Source organism: Acanthopagrus latus, chromosome 6 (assembly GCF_904848185.1).
Source record: "Acanthopagrus latus isolate v.2019 chromosome 6, fAcaLat1.1, whole genome shotgun sequence".
In the NCBI taxonomy this organism is placed as follows: domain Eukaryota; kingdom Metazoa; phylum Chordata; class Actinopteri; order Spariformes; family Sparidae; genus Acanthopagrus; species Acanthopagrus latus.
In genome coordinates, this window is record NC_051044.1 from 18,743,419 (window position 1) to 18,756,810 (window position 13,392).

The window sequence follows — 13,392 nt, forward strand, 5'->3', positions numbered from 1 at the left end:
TTTTTAAAATGCGGGGTAAAAGGCGATTGACTCCTTTTCTAATGACTGTAAACAAATTTGTTATTTGCTTTAGTTTTAACTGATGTGTCACATTTGACGGCCGAAACGCACCCAAAAACTGGCAACCATACAAAGTAAATTCAATGCCATGTGAAAGAGAAAGTTTGAGAAAACATTCAAGCAAATTTTAGTGTGCACGCATCTGTCATATCTCAATCACTGCTATTCAGAACTAGAGCTAATGAATACCCACCACTTCTAGGTGACTAATCTGACCTGGAAATTAATGCAGATTTTATCATTTTCCACCGAAGACAAAAAAACAAAAAAACATTAGTGGGTTTGTTATCTAGTGTGAAAGGTGCATTACACAGCAAGACTGATACTACATTACTTGCAGGGATTTTGTAAGTTTTAGACACAGTCAGGCTAGCTGTTTCCCCTGCTTACAGTATTTGTGCTAAGCTAAGCTATATTCAATAGTGTCTTTTGTGTCTCTTCAGTGTCTGATTTACCTCAAATCTGAGCATTGTAAATGAATACAGAGAAATGAGCATTTATGTTAAACTATATTAGGGTTAGTACAGGGATGCATGGTCGAAATCCTAACTCCAGATTGTAACCAATTTGCTTTTGTCCCTTCACTTTGGAGGTCAGGATATCTTCATGACAGAAGAGCAGAAGAAATACTACAATGCCATGAAAAAACTGGGGTCAAAGAAGCCACAGAAACCAATACCCAGGCCTCAGGTTGATATTATTTTGCTCCCTTCATCTTCAACATCAGTGGAATTGTAATTATAATTATAATTGTATTAAAAATATCCCTCTTTTGCTCCCTTCCTTTCTCTCCAGAACAAGATCCAGGGCATGGTGTTTGACTTTGTGACGCAGCAGGTGTTCGACATCTCCATCATGATTCTCATCTGCCTCAACATGGTCACCATGATGGTTGAGACGGACGATCAGTCAAGGGAGACAGAGGAAGTGCTTTACTGGGTCAACTTCGTCTTCATTGTGGTCTTCACCGGGGAGTTTTTATTGAAGCTGTTTTCGCTGCGTCACTACTACTTCACTAACGGCTGGAACATCTTTGATGTGGTTGTGGTCATCCTTTCAATTGTGGGCAAGTATTCAATAAGGTTTTTCATGCACGAGGAAAAAAATTACAAGACCAAAAAAACAGTTAAACCAAAATATTAAATGAGCCAGTGAAAAGTGGAAGAAAATATTTTAGTTTTTTAAATAAACTAATTGGAGGTAAAAGAACAGAATGTTGCTATTTCTTCTCCAAATTGATTTAAGTTTAAGGGGAAAGGTTTTGTTTTTTTTTTTTTTACAAACTAAAATTACTTAACAGATAGTATTATTTATGGATGTTTTCAGTTATATTTTTGGACATGTATAATTTCTACTCAAAAAATACTGCCGATCCTTATTCCTAGCCTCCATGATACCTTACGGAAATTGTAGGTGCGTGCAACCCGTCACTTAATCAAAACTAGGGATTTCCATGGCAACAGGCCTCTAATTGTCTTTCTTATAGTGATTGATATCCATCATTTAAAAAAGTTCTTGTTGGCCACTTTATCGAATACTACTAACATTGTTATGTTGCTGCACCCACTTAAATAACGCTTCCAAGGTCTTAAAAGTGCTGCCAACCCATCAGTGATTTGTTGTTACGCTAGTTCCACTGAGCACTGGCAGTGTCAGCCATAATCAGTTCCTTTGTAGCCTTCTTGACTTGTTCCTCAACTTGCACAAAACTATTAATTAGAACTGACCCGAGTGGTTTGCAGCTTCTACCATTGCCATTACTTTCGGACAGCCCGACTATGATTGTGATGTTCTTACTTGTTGTCATGAATGTGTGTTGCGTATCTAGTCAGTGGACGGTGTTTCAGTAATAAGATATTCTTTTAACAAATGTATTTTGTGTCTCTTTTTGCTCCCTTTAGGAATGTTTCTGGCTGACTTGATTGAGAAGTACTTTGTGTCACCAACACTCTTCAGGGTGATTCGTCTGGCTCGTATCGGCAGGATTCTGCGTCTTATCAAGGGCGCCAAAGGAATCAGAACTCTACTGTTTGCCCTCATGATGTCACTTCCTGCCTTGTTCAATATCGGTCTACTACTTTTCCTGGTTATGTTCATTTTCTCCATCTTTGGCATGTCCAACTTTGGCTATGTGAGACACGGGGCTGGAATCGATGACATGTACAACTTTGAGACCTTCGGCAACAGTATGATCATCCTGTTTATGATCACCACATCAGCTGGCTGGGACGGCCTGCTACTGCCCATTCTTAACTACCCTCCTGACTGCGACCCCTATTTGGAGAATGCTGGCACCCCCGCCACGGGAGACTGTGGCAACCCATCTGTGGGCATCTTCTTCTTTGTGATGTACATCATCATTTCTTTCCTCATTGTGGTCAACATGTACATCGCCATCATCCTGGAGAACTTCAGCGTGGCCACAGAGGAGAGTGCCGACCCGCTCAGTGAGGATGACTTTGAGACCTTTTATGAGATTTGGGAGAAGTTTGACCCGGATGCCTCCCAGTTCATCACCTATGCCAAGCTTTCTGACTTTGCTGATGCACTTGAACACCCACTCCGAGTACCCAAGCCCAACACCATTGAACTTATCGCCATGGACATGCCTATGGTGAGTGGCGACCGCATCCACTGCCTGGACATCCTGTTTGCCTTCACTAAGCGTGTGCTGGGTGACAGTGGCGAGTTGGACATGTTGAGGCAACAAATGGAGGAGCGTTTTGTGGCAGCCAATCCCTCCAAGGTCTCTTACGAGCCGATCACCACCACTCTGAGGCGCAAGCAGGAGGATGTGTCAGCCAGAATCATTCAAAGGGCCTACCGCTCCTACCTGGCGAGGCGGGGTTTTGTCTGTAAGCGCAAACCAGCCAATAACAAAGTGGAGAATGGTGGGAACAATCAGGAACAGGAAAAGAAGGAGGGTACTCCCTCAACTGCCTCCCTGCCCTCTTATGACAGTGTAACCAAACCTGACAAGGAGAAACAGGATGACAACAATGAGGGCAAGGGAGGGAAGAAAGAGAAAGGAAGAAACCAAAAAGACATCAGGGAATCTAAATGTTAGAGCGTTGGAATAATAATCACAGTAATAACAGTAAAAAATATAATAATGTAACTTAAAGCAAAGCGAGAGGAAACTCACCCACACAGATGTACAGATTATTTCATTTGCAAGTCAGAAAAAAAATAATAATATTCAATAATTTTGTTTACAGACTTCATTCTTATATTGATGCAGAAGAAAGCAGCTTGGTCTGTTACAGCTTGAAGACCCTTGAACTTCAGTCAAACCAAACATAATCAGCATACTGTGTGACATTGTTGTATCTAGACTACTGATCTTAACAAAAGGGAATGAAAAACAGACAAGGAAATGTCTGTGTCTGCCACTGGTCTACAGATAAGACATGTGACTCTACACCAAGAGGTAGAATGAAAAAAACACTAAAGGAATTCAGCCCCTGGATGCAAGTAATGGATTCCTATGGAAGAAAAAACAAGGATGCTGCTTGATGCTGAAGAATTGTCCTCTTAAAGGCAGTGGTTGTGTGTCATTTCGTACTGAATTGTATAGAGGAGCGAAATGAAACACTCACTCTATAAGAGCAAACAGAGAGATGACTGGTGAGTGAAAGACACAAATGACAGAGAGCGTTGGAAATACTTTTCTGTTTTATTAAAGCTAGAAAAATTGTTCATTTGAGCAGCAAAAATGCAAACAGACAAAAAAAGAACAATATTCAACATTTTGCCCATGTCACTTAACTCTTCTACTCATTTTATCTTTGTTATACCCACATCGAAAAACGCTTTTTTTACATGGGCTTTCACACCAATTGGTTAAGGGTCTGTTTATTATGGGGTCAACTCGGGCCAAGGGCTTACATTTACTCAGAAAGATTTCCAAACAAATACATAAATAATTGTGCTTGTTCAATGCATAGAAATGACTTGCATGATGGCATGTTTTGATCAGAAATCTTGCATGAATTATCATAGTCCACAAGACACTAATACTCAGACCACAACAGTGGCTCGACAGTACGATCGGGACATTGTCGAAATTTGAAAGCTCAGAGTTCAGAGTAATTTGTTTAACAAAGATAAGTGATATGGGGGTTGGTCATCTAAAATGGATCCGAATTTGTGTGTCATTACTCAACACATTTCAAGTGATGTTTAAACTGTAGCCTCTATAGACAGAAGAATGGAATATATCTTGGTAAATAATGTGAGTGGATGAGTGAGTGAAATCCAAACAATTATTTGCTGCTCTGGAGATTTTGAGTGTGCAAGATGTTGAGATCGGGTGACTGTGCGTGTCATGGGACTGAAATGTTTGTTAATTTGAACTGTAATGTTTTCAAGGGCGCAACACTTTGAAACTAAAAAAGCTTATGTTTATGATTTGTATGCACCTATGTAATGTTCCATACCATCTGCCTTTAGTTGTGTGTGAGCGGGCATTTTGGGAGTCCTACTGTCGATTCTAAGCGGTTTGTGGGGATTTCATGGGTACGGCAAACTCCTTTCTATTTCTGATGTTTCTCTACGAGTGGTTCAACCTTTCTGAAAGGGCTGAGAAAAGTTTTATTGTTCAGTTTTCATCATTTATTGTTGTTTAGCTCATTTGTATGTGTTTTTTTTAATTACTATTATTTTATTCCCTGATGTACTTTTAATGTTTTGTTGGGTAATGAGTCTTACTTTACACACTTTTATAAGCCACATCTAAGATGATGTCGAGGGAGATGGTCTTGTTCGGGAAACATGTTTGTTGGGTGTTAGTAGTGTCCTGTTTTAATGAGAAACTGAAATGATGTTTGGGTGATGAGAACATTGTGTGTGGAGAAGCCAAAGAGATCTGCCTTGTTATCCCTTGTTGCCCTTTGTCCATGGAGTGGGATTGGGTGAAGTATGCCCTGCCCATTCAGTTTTTTCGCTGTCATTATTAGACAGAGAGACCCTAGAAATGTATGCAATGCTTGAATAATTCATCCCTTTTTCTCAGGAGATATTATAGATGTACTATTATGAGCTCTGCAACAAAATGCAAGTGAATGTGATGGGAGTATTTAATGAAATCATGTTTTACTCTTTTGTGTTTTATGCCATGTTGATGGACAATGATCTCGGCTGGTGGCCTTAATCCGGCAGCCGCCCGGTCAGGGGCCAGTTTGGCGCTTCCTGCTTTTGACGCTTAGAATTATAGGGCTAGAAGCATCTCAGTGAAACAGCAACATTTCGCTTGCTTGTAATGGCGGCGTTTCTATTGATAGCAGATTACATTTGTGGTTAAGTCATTATGGACTGTAGTCTGGTCTCAATTCATTTCAGTAACATAAATAATAATATGTTCACCCCGATAGCAATCACAGATACAGGAAACACTGTGAGGAGATGTCATGAGAGTGAATTGGGATATGTTGGTTTGAGCAGCACACTTAATTGTTTCCAAGGCAGCAGTGGCATGCTCAGTGGATAGGCCCCAGATTTCAGTATTTAACAACGACAAGTGCTCTGAGCCTCTCATTTGCCATTTTTCTTCACATTGCTCTACTGCGTAACAAATACCAAATAACCAACAGAGCACTGGATGCATTCTTCTTATGGTACTGTGAGCCTAAGCGCCACACCACGGCTTTTGCACTCCCTGTTGTGCAGTGATGTCACTTCCTGTTTATGAATAACTCCCTCATCCGTTCTCAAGTTCTATGGTCCAGTTGCTGCATGAGATCTCCAAAATCAGTGTGGGTGTTAACTTGAACCAAATAAAAACTCTGAATGATAAGCATAAAAGCTACTGCCGTCCATTTTCTCCCAAGATCACCATGGATACACGGATGCGTATTTACAGAAAGAAATCTTGAAAAAATAAACAAAAAAAGACACACAAACATCCATTCGGTAAAAAAAAAAAATATATATATATATATATATATATATATATATATATATATATATATATATATATAAATAAACACAGTTCAGGCTATGTTCTATGCGGCACAAACTGCAAAAGCTAAGAATGGACTTTTTAAGAAACTATAAATAATGTAATATATTATTTTATTTTAACGGCATGTGTAGTTTTTTGTAAATACAGGAGTACCTAAAAAAAACTACAGCTATTAATCTAACACTAAATATTAATAACCGTAAATAGAATGGCTTCCAGCTGACACCCCTTGTCACACTTGTTAGGCTGTGACACATTTGTTAGATGGAGTAGATTTTTTTGAGTCACTTTTCACAAAAAAGAGGGGAGTAAACTAAAAGAAATCTATATTAAAAAGCAAAAGTTGTATTTAAAAGACTGTATAAATCAATACATACATATACAGAGATATATTACATATATATTATATATATATCCTACCGTACATATATATATAGTATATATACTCTCCTGTCCACTCCTTGCATTGAGGTAATACCAGAACCACAGAGTGTAACTGATCATGCTTCTTTCTTTGTGTGGTATGTTCAGAGAATAACCAAAACTCTGGCCTGCCCAGGACTTCTGCATCCTGGGTACGAGCGTACAATGCATGGTGTTGTACTGGCTGCTTGCTGAGAATTGTGGAGCCTGCATTGGTGAGAGGATTGCACTACCAGCATACCCTTTTGTACATGTGTGAAGATGTCTTGCCCCTAGTTTCCTATAATGTACACACACACAGACACACACAGATGCAGACAGACACACTTAACACGCGCACACACACTCATAGCCTTTTGTGTCACAGCTCACTTCGTGTGACAAAAAGTTTTTGCTCGTTTCAGCTCAAACCCTCCTCCATGTTTCCTCCCCCCAACACACTGCTGCAGTTTGGAGTTGATCTTTAATTTTTGCTGTCACTTTCGATATGATATATCTAATGATTTAAGGGTTAGTTGTCTTAACTGTCTGTGTGTTTGTTTATGGTGCAATATCTCTTAACGGCACGTGCCTTTTTAGCTTCCTATTTAGTCTGTCAATAAAAATCAGCAATGAGGATCTCAAAACCCATGGGAGTGAATCAAAACGGAGCACGACAGAAACGATGTATTGAGTTCGAAATTAACTTGTAAACTGAAAACTCACCGCCTAGATTAGACTGTCTGGACTAACATCTTGTAGAGTCATGTAGTACAAGTGCTCTCTCTGTGTGTTCTGTTTACTGGCTCTTCGGGCTAGTAAGAGAACAGCTTGCCTTCTGTTTTACACTTCTGTTCATTTCCAAATGTTGGTTTTACCAATCGGTATATGAGGCCATTCTTTTGTAGCATGACTGAGAAAAAAAAAAAATCTTTTCTTTCCTGAAAATAGGCTATTATTGAGAAAAAAAAAGTTTTGACTGTCATTATCTCTTGCCACTAATACAGTCAGAGAGAGGACGTGTGTTGCACAACCACATGGGACAATAAAATGAGAATCAGTGAAAGAATATCTTCATTTGAGCACGAATCTATTTCCAAACAATAAAGCAGCCTTCCAGTTACACCTCTGGCTGGTGTCGTTTTTGGACTTAAACCTTAATGACTGTCACTCTATCACACTGAATATGTTCCACAGTGTCTTGACAATGGATGTTTGAGTTGCTTGTTTACACCATGACCTGTGATAAGTGTGAGATTACAGATACTCTAGATTTCAAGCGATGTGGGGTCACTCTCAAGAAGGTGATTTGTGTTTTTGTGTTATGCACCAGTACTCACTACAGTTGCTCATATGAGTTGCAAACAGGGCAGAGAAAAAGTTGGAAAAAAATCATGCAGGACATTTAGAGACCAAGATTGTTCAGAAGCTTCAGAAATGACCAAATTACATCGTCTTTTTTCATGTTTTTATAACACTGGAGAGAGACTATTGTTTGAGTTGATGTGGTTGGGTGTGTCATAGTGCAACAGCACTGAAATGACTGTAAAAGTAGGTGTGTGCATGCATGTGTGTTTCTTTCCTTCCTCCCCCCTCCTCTCTGTGTGTGTGTGTGTGTGTGTGTGTGTGTGTAAGGTGGCGCACTGAATAAGGGAAGGAGATGGGAGGGAGGGGGTAAGCAGAGACAGCACTGCAGTGCAGATAGATGAATGCAGTGGCCTGGGCTGAGTCAGCAGCATGTTCCCAATAGGCTCAGACTGTACAGTGCACTGTACAGCACCTCCTTACCCACAGCAAGCAAGCAAGCCGAGGGAAAGCGAGCTACAGCAAGAAGATGAAAAGTAAACGAGAACAATGAACAGAGGCACACACAGTAAAGAGCTGCTGTGTTGCTATGGATTTATCCTTCGCCTCCTACCTGCAGTGCTGCATGTGTTTGGAGTGCACCACTTCTTTTGTGTTGTGTGATGCTTTGTCCTACGACTGGGTTATTCGGGGAGAAACAGGATTTTTCTGTTTCTAAAATATTGATAAATACATCTGTTCATGGCTAGCACTCTAAAGGGATTCATTTTAGATGATTATGAAACATTTCAGCTGTTTGTATTGCATCATCTTAAAGGACTGTATGTGCCGGGATTGTCTTCCATTCTGTGTCTCTCAATGTGTGGCTTCCTCTATGGACTCGATCAAAATGTCTACATGCTGCACTACACACAGGCTTTTCTTGTTTGTGTCCCCCCCCCCCCCCAGGTCTCTCTCCTCCTCCTTGCATCTATCCAAATAGCAGCACTTGGTTGCAGAGGTGGGACGTGGATAAAGTAGGACGTTGGTGTGATCTGTCGGGCTGCTGGGGGTGGGAGTGAGTTTGTGTGAAGGAAAGAGACTGAGGGAAGGGAGTGTGTGTATGGGATACGGGGGGTCTTTAAGGAATCAATAAAATGTAATGTGTAATATATCTGTGATCATGCATCTGGGTGAGGTAGTGGTTTACTTTGTTCATGTTTGTTTATTTCTCTGTCAAGTATGTTCAAGATGAGTGGAATGGCAGGGGGGTGCACAGATCAAATATCTCCAAACAGATCCAGTTTGACCCTGTTTAATACTGTGTACAGAAGAGGTGCATGAGGGCAGGGGTCTGATGCTACTGTTTCATCACAAGGGGCCCACTTTCCATCCGTTACCTAACAAAGAAAGGAATAACTAAACTGATTCTGTTTAGCCAAAAATGAATAATATATTAAAAGACGTATGATTTGTGTGTTCTTTTCATGGCTGGCTTGGCCCTCTGTGCTGCAACTGCCCCACCTATCATTGAGCGCAGCCCCTCTGTGGCCTTGTTGGTTTGGACTCGTGTTTTTCATCCCTGCCCCTGCAAGTGTCTGCAGAGATCACAGCTACTGGTTTATTACTGTAAGCCCTCCAACAGACATCATTGGAGTGCCTCAAATGACTTCTTACAGCTATCTAACACCCTCTAGTGGGACTTCAAGGGAATAACTCAAGACAAGTGTGCCACTTCTGCAGGTTAGAGGGATAGTTGAATGGGTAGATATAAAATCAAATTATCTTTTTTAAATTAATTAAAAAATTACAAAGATTATTGGAGTGTGGTGTTGGTAACAGGCAAATCTGTGTCAATCTGGTCCATGCAACGCTTTCTTGATAAAACCCAACAGGGTTCATTCAGTTTTAAAGGAGAAGTTCACCCAAAAATGAAAATGTTGTCCTTTACCTACTCGACTTGTAGTCCACAAAACATTTCTGGAGCTTCACGGCAAAAACAGTGTTGCACTGTTCTCCTGAACAGCTGAAGTGGAAACAACATAAAACACACACTTAAGGAAAATGCCTCCATACAGTTCGTCCAGCTTGACCTCTGGAAGCTCCAAGATACCAAATTGATCTAAAAAACAAACTTAAAAGACTCTTTTAACACATTCGACGCGGAGCACGCTATGCTTTTAGCTTGGCAGCTACAGTTGAGATTTCAGCTTTAAAGGGTGTAAATGAGTTTCCTTCAAATCTATTTGAGACCTCAGGACCTCTGGCGCCATTTAATGTTTTATACAGCTGCCTGTTTTTAAAAAAGGTTTTAAAACAAGTTCCCATCTACTTAAGTTGTTTAGGAGAATTCTGCAATGTCGCCTGTTTTGATGGGAAGCTCCTGAAAACTTTCCTCGAATTTTCCCCGCATTAGGGTTGAGTAGAGAATGACTGAGGTTTTATTTTTGGGTGACCTTGTCCTTTAATTAAAACTGTTTTACATCTTTAAATATATGCTGACAGGGGAATGTATTTAAATGTTCTTTTAAATTAGTAGAAATGTAGAAATCACCTGTACGCCTCCTCACTGGTGAGCCTGTCAGGCCGCACTGAGGGCTCAGACACCTCCGCACCTTCCTTAACCTCCTAACTGGCTGATCAACTCTATCGACACGCGCTCAGCCTGCTCGCTACATGTCCAGGTTTCAGGCAGTTAAGGAATCTTATAGATTTAATTGACAGCAATTGAATCAGGCAATTACGCCTCATTTTAATGGACTTGAGTCGAATTTCATGAATTTACCCTCACAGCTCACCTGCTGGTCGGCTTCAGAGGCCACCGCTGTCTCCCAGGCCACAAGTACCCGATGTAACAGAACCCAGCTCCGGCCTCGAGTGGCTTGAAATGACCGCGTCAACTGGTAACAAATGTAGTCAGAATAGTGAATTAGCTTCTTGACCAATATATTATTTATCACTATGGAGATCTATATTGACAAAAACTGTGATTGTTGCCGCAGGTCCTCCCAGTTTAGACCACCGTGTCCCCAGTTCTCCCCTGGTGTTAGCTTCAGGGACCATCCAGAGCTCCCCCCTGTTCAGTGAGTCTGCTAATGGCTAAGTGTAGCCTAGCTTACTTTAGCTAACACAACTAAATCATGATTTACTCTGAATAGTGGGTTATGATTGAGTTAATAAGTGTTGGACAGAGAGGCCCACAGGGAGGCATCGCTCAACTAGTTTAGTCAAGAGGGGGTTTTTTTCCAAGGGAAGAATGTAATTGTGACAGCCATTTCGAATCAGAGGGAATGTTAATGTTTACAACCGATACCAACCACAAGATGTGCTGCCCTAATGTGTTTCTTAAAAGCATCGCCAGCAAATATAGGACACATGAGATCATCCTTTTCTTGATATTGATTTGCTTTAAGAGGTGGAACGTAAAAGTGAATGTATTCTTGAGTACATACTCTCGTGAACAATATGAATATTTTATGTCACAACTATCATGTCCATAATAATTTGGAATTCATGATATTATTCCAATACTACGCTTAAAATAGCATTGAAAACCTGCTGGAATCACTTATCCTGATGTTTTGTTAAGAACAAGACATGTTTATTGAATGTCAGATAACCCATGCTGTTTTTTTCAGCAGGGAAGACATTTTTTAGTGGGCATCCCTTTTAGTGAAAAAAAAATCAAACAATTTCAAACAAGCTAAACATAAATCTTAGATACCCTTTGCATTCACAAAGGATAAATAAACGGTGAGCCCCTCCCTGTTGTTCTTTGGTCCATAGTATCTCCACACATCTGATTTGAGGGGTATAAGCAGTCGAGTCTTCAGCCTTGTTGACAGGTTTATGATTTTAGACCGGAATGATTGAGACATTGATACAATGATATCTTTAAGTATTAATTTCCTATATGAAAACAGCAAATCAATATAAAACTGTACCTGAGATTTTTCAAGTCACTTGTGTGAGGATATGCGTGATTATGCTGAAAAATGGAAATTGACCACAAGTAACGGTGACATAGTCCTTGTATCCTGCCATTTCCAGTCTCAAGTGCTGGTACTTGGGTGTTTTGAGGTACTTGTAATTGAGTAGTCCACCAGGTACTTTAAAATCCACGACATTACCGTCTGTAAATACTAGTAGTAATTTTACCGATTCAGTCTTTACATAAAAACATTCAAGGTATAGAGGCCATTCTGTTTGCATAATTACTACTTTTAAAGCTTCTTACAGTACATTTTGCTGATTTTACCTTCATATATGTCCTTGAGTATGATTTTGATGGAAGACGTTTACTGGCAGTGTCTGAGACTCACGTTAAATTTGTCCATACTTGATAAAGCACATGGAAACCAATAGGCCTGCGTTTTTCAGACTTCGCAGTCCCATCCACCCCAGTGCAGGACACGTTGACATTTCCCCTCTGCCTAAAGGAGGACTTCTGCAGACCAGCCAGCAACACTACAGTATCACCACTCGGTAAGATCCTGACACATTGGGCTGACTGTGTAGACTTAATGAATGAACATGGCCTCTTGGGTTGTATAGTGCACAGTAATTTAGTAGATACCAATTGTGTTATGCCTTTTTATCATTACACTTTTTCTCCCAACATTTACAGTGCAAACTGTGCCTCCCTTTGGAGACCAATAGCCTCTTTGAGAAAGAAAATACTCTTTTAAAAGTTGACTTAACACCCAGCCTAAAATGAGAAGAACATGAAGCAGAGAACAGACAAAAGACAGGATGATGAAATAGAAAATTAAAGGCACAAACTCACCCTAAAGACAGGAAGCTCAAAGTGTCCTTACATTCAGGTTTTGTTAATTTGCTTATAACATGAGTTCCACAGAAATGCTTGTATTTTCAGCTTTGTTTCCATCTTCACTATATTTTGTAAATATCTTTGTAAGACAGTTCCCATAAGTTATTATACACTATTATTTTCAGTGATGTACTTTTTAATAAGGGCCTGTAGGTGTCACTGTTATACATACTTTTATCTGGCACTGGTGTAGATGCAGCAGCTGCTGCTGTTTGTGTGAGCTAGAGAGGAAATTGCTATGAGTGTTAGACAGGCAGAGGTGCTGCATTTTGCAAAAGGAACCATACAGCATATGCAGTTCGAATGTCAAAGAAATTGTACTTAAAGATAAATGGCAATTTAACACTTGACGTTATGATGGCTTGCTGTTTTATTTGATTAATATATGTCGTCACAGTGTGAGTTTTACTTCAGTCACACCCGAAACAGATGATATTAACTAAACTGTTTACTCAGAACCAACACTGGGTGCTGAGCTGAGGTTAAAGTGAAACTCTCACCAAAATGCAGCTTAGGCTTGTTTTGTGAGTGTATATGAGTCACACTTTCATGTAAAAGCATAATTATGAACAAAGAGGTGCTTTTAAGATTGACCGTATTTTCGTGTTCGGGAAAAATCTGCAAATGAAAGTTGTCCAAAAACCCTCTTTTTATTCAACTCTGTGTACACAAACAATGTTCTCAGTGCTTGTGTTCATGTGTAGAGACCCTGGTGATACTGCGAGCAAAGTTTCATGTTGTGTCGAGCCTTCTTAGTGATTTAAAAAGAGATTTCGATGCTATCGCTAATTTTGCCCCAAACACTCCCAAAAACGAAAATATGGTAAATTCTGAAAGTGCATCTTTCATCGTA

General features: G+C 40.0%; 1 protein-coding gene across 4 annotated transcripts in view; it reads left to right on the forward strand.

Moving 5' to 3' along the window:
- Window positions 1-5,961, forward strand: part of scn8ab (sodium channel, voltage gated, type VIII, alpha subunit b) — a 52,283-nt gene extending 46,322 nt beyond the window's left edge. For all 4 annotated transcript variants that reach the window (XM_037101453.1, XM_037101450.1, XM_037101452.1 and 1 more), the window contains exons 26-28: window positions 646-750; window positions 856-1,126; window positions 1,962-5,961. In XM_037101453.1, coding sequence (XP_036957348.1) covers window positions 646-750; window positions 856-1,126; window positions 1,962-3,127 — 1,542 coding nt within the window. In that variant the 3' untranslated portion in view covers window positions 3,128-5,961. The remainder of the gene's footprint in view (window positions 1-645; window positions 751-855; window positions 1,127-1,961) is intronic.
- Window positions 5,962-13,392: the final 7,431 nt, after the last annotated feature.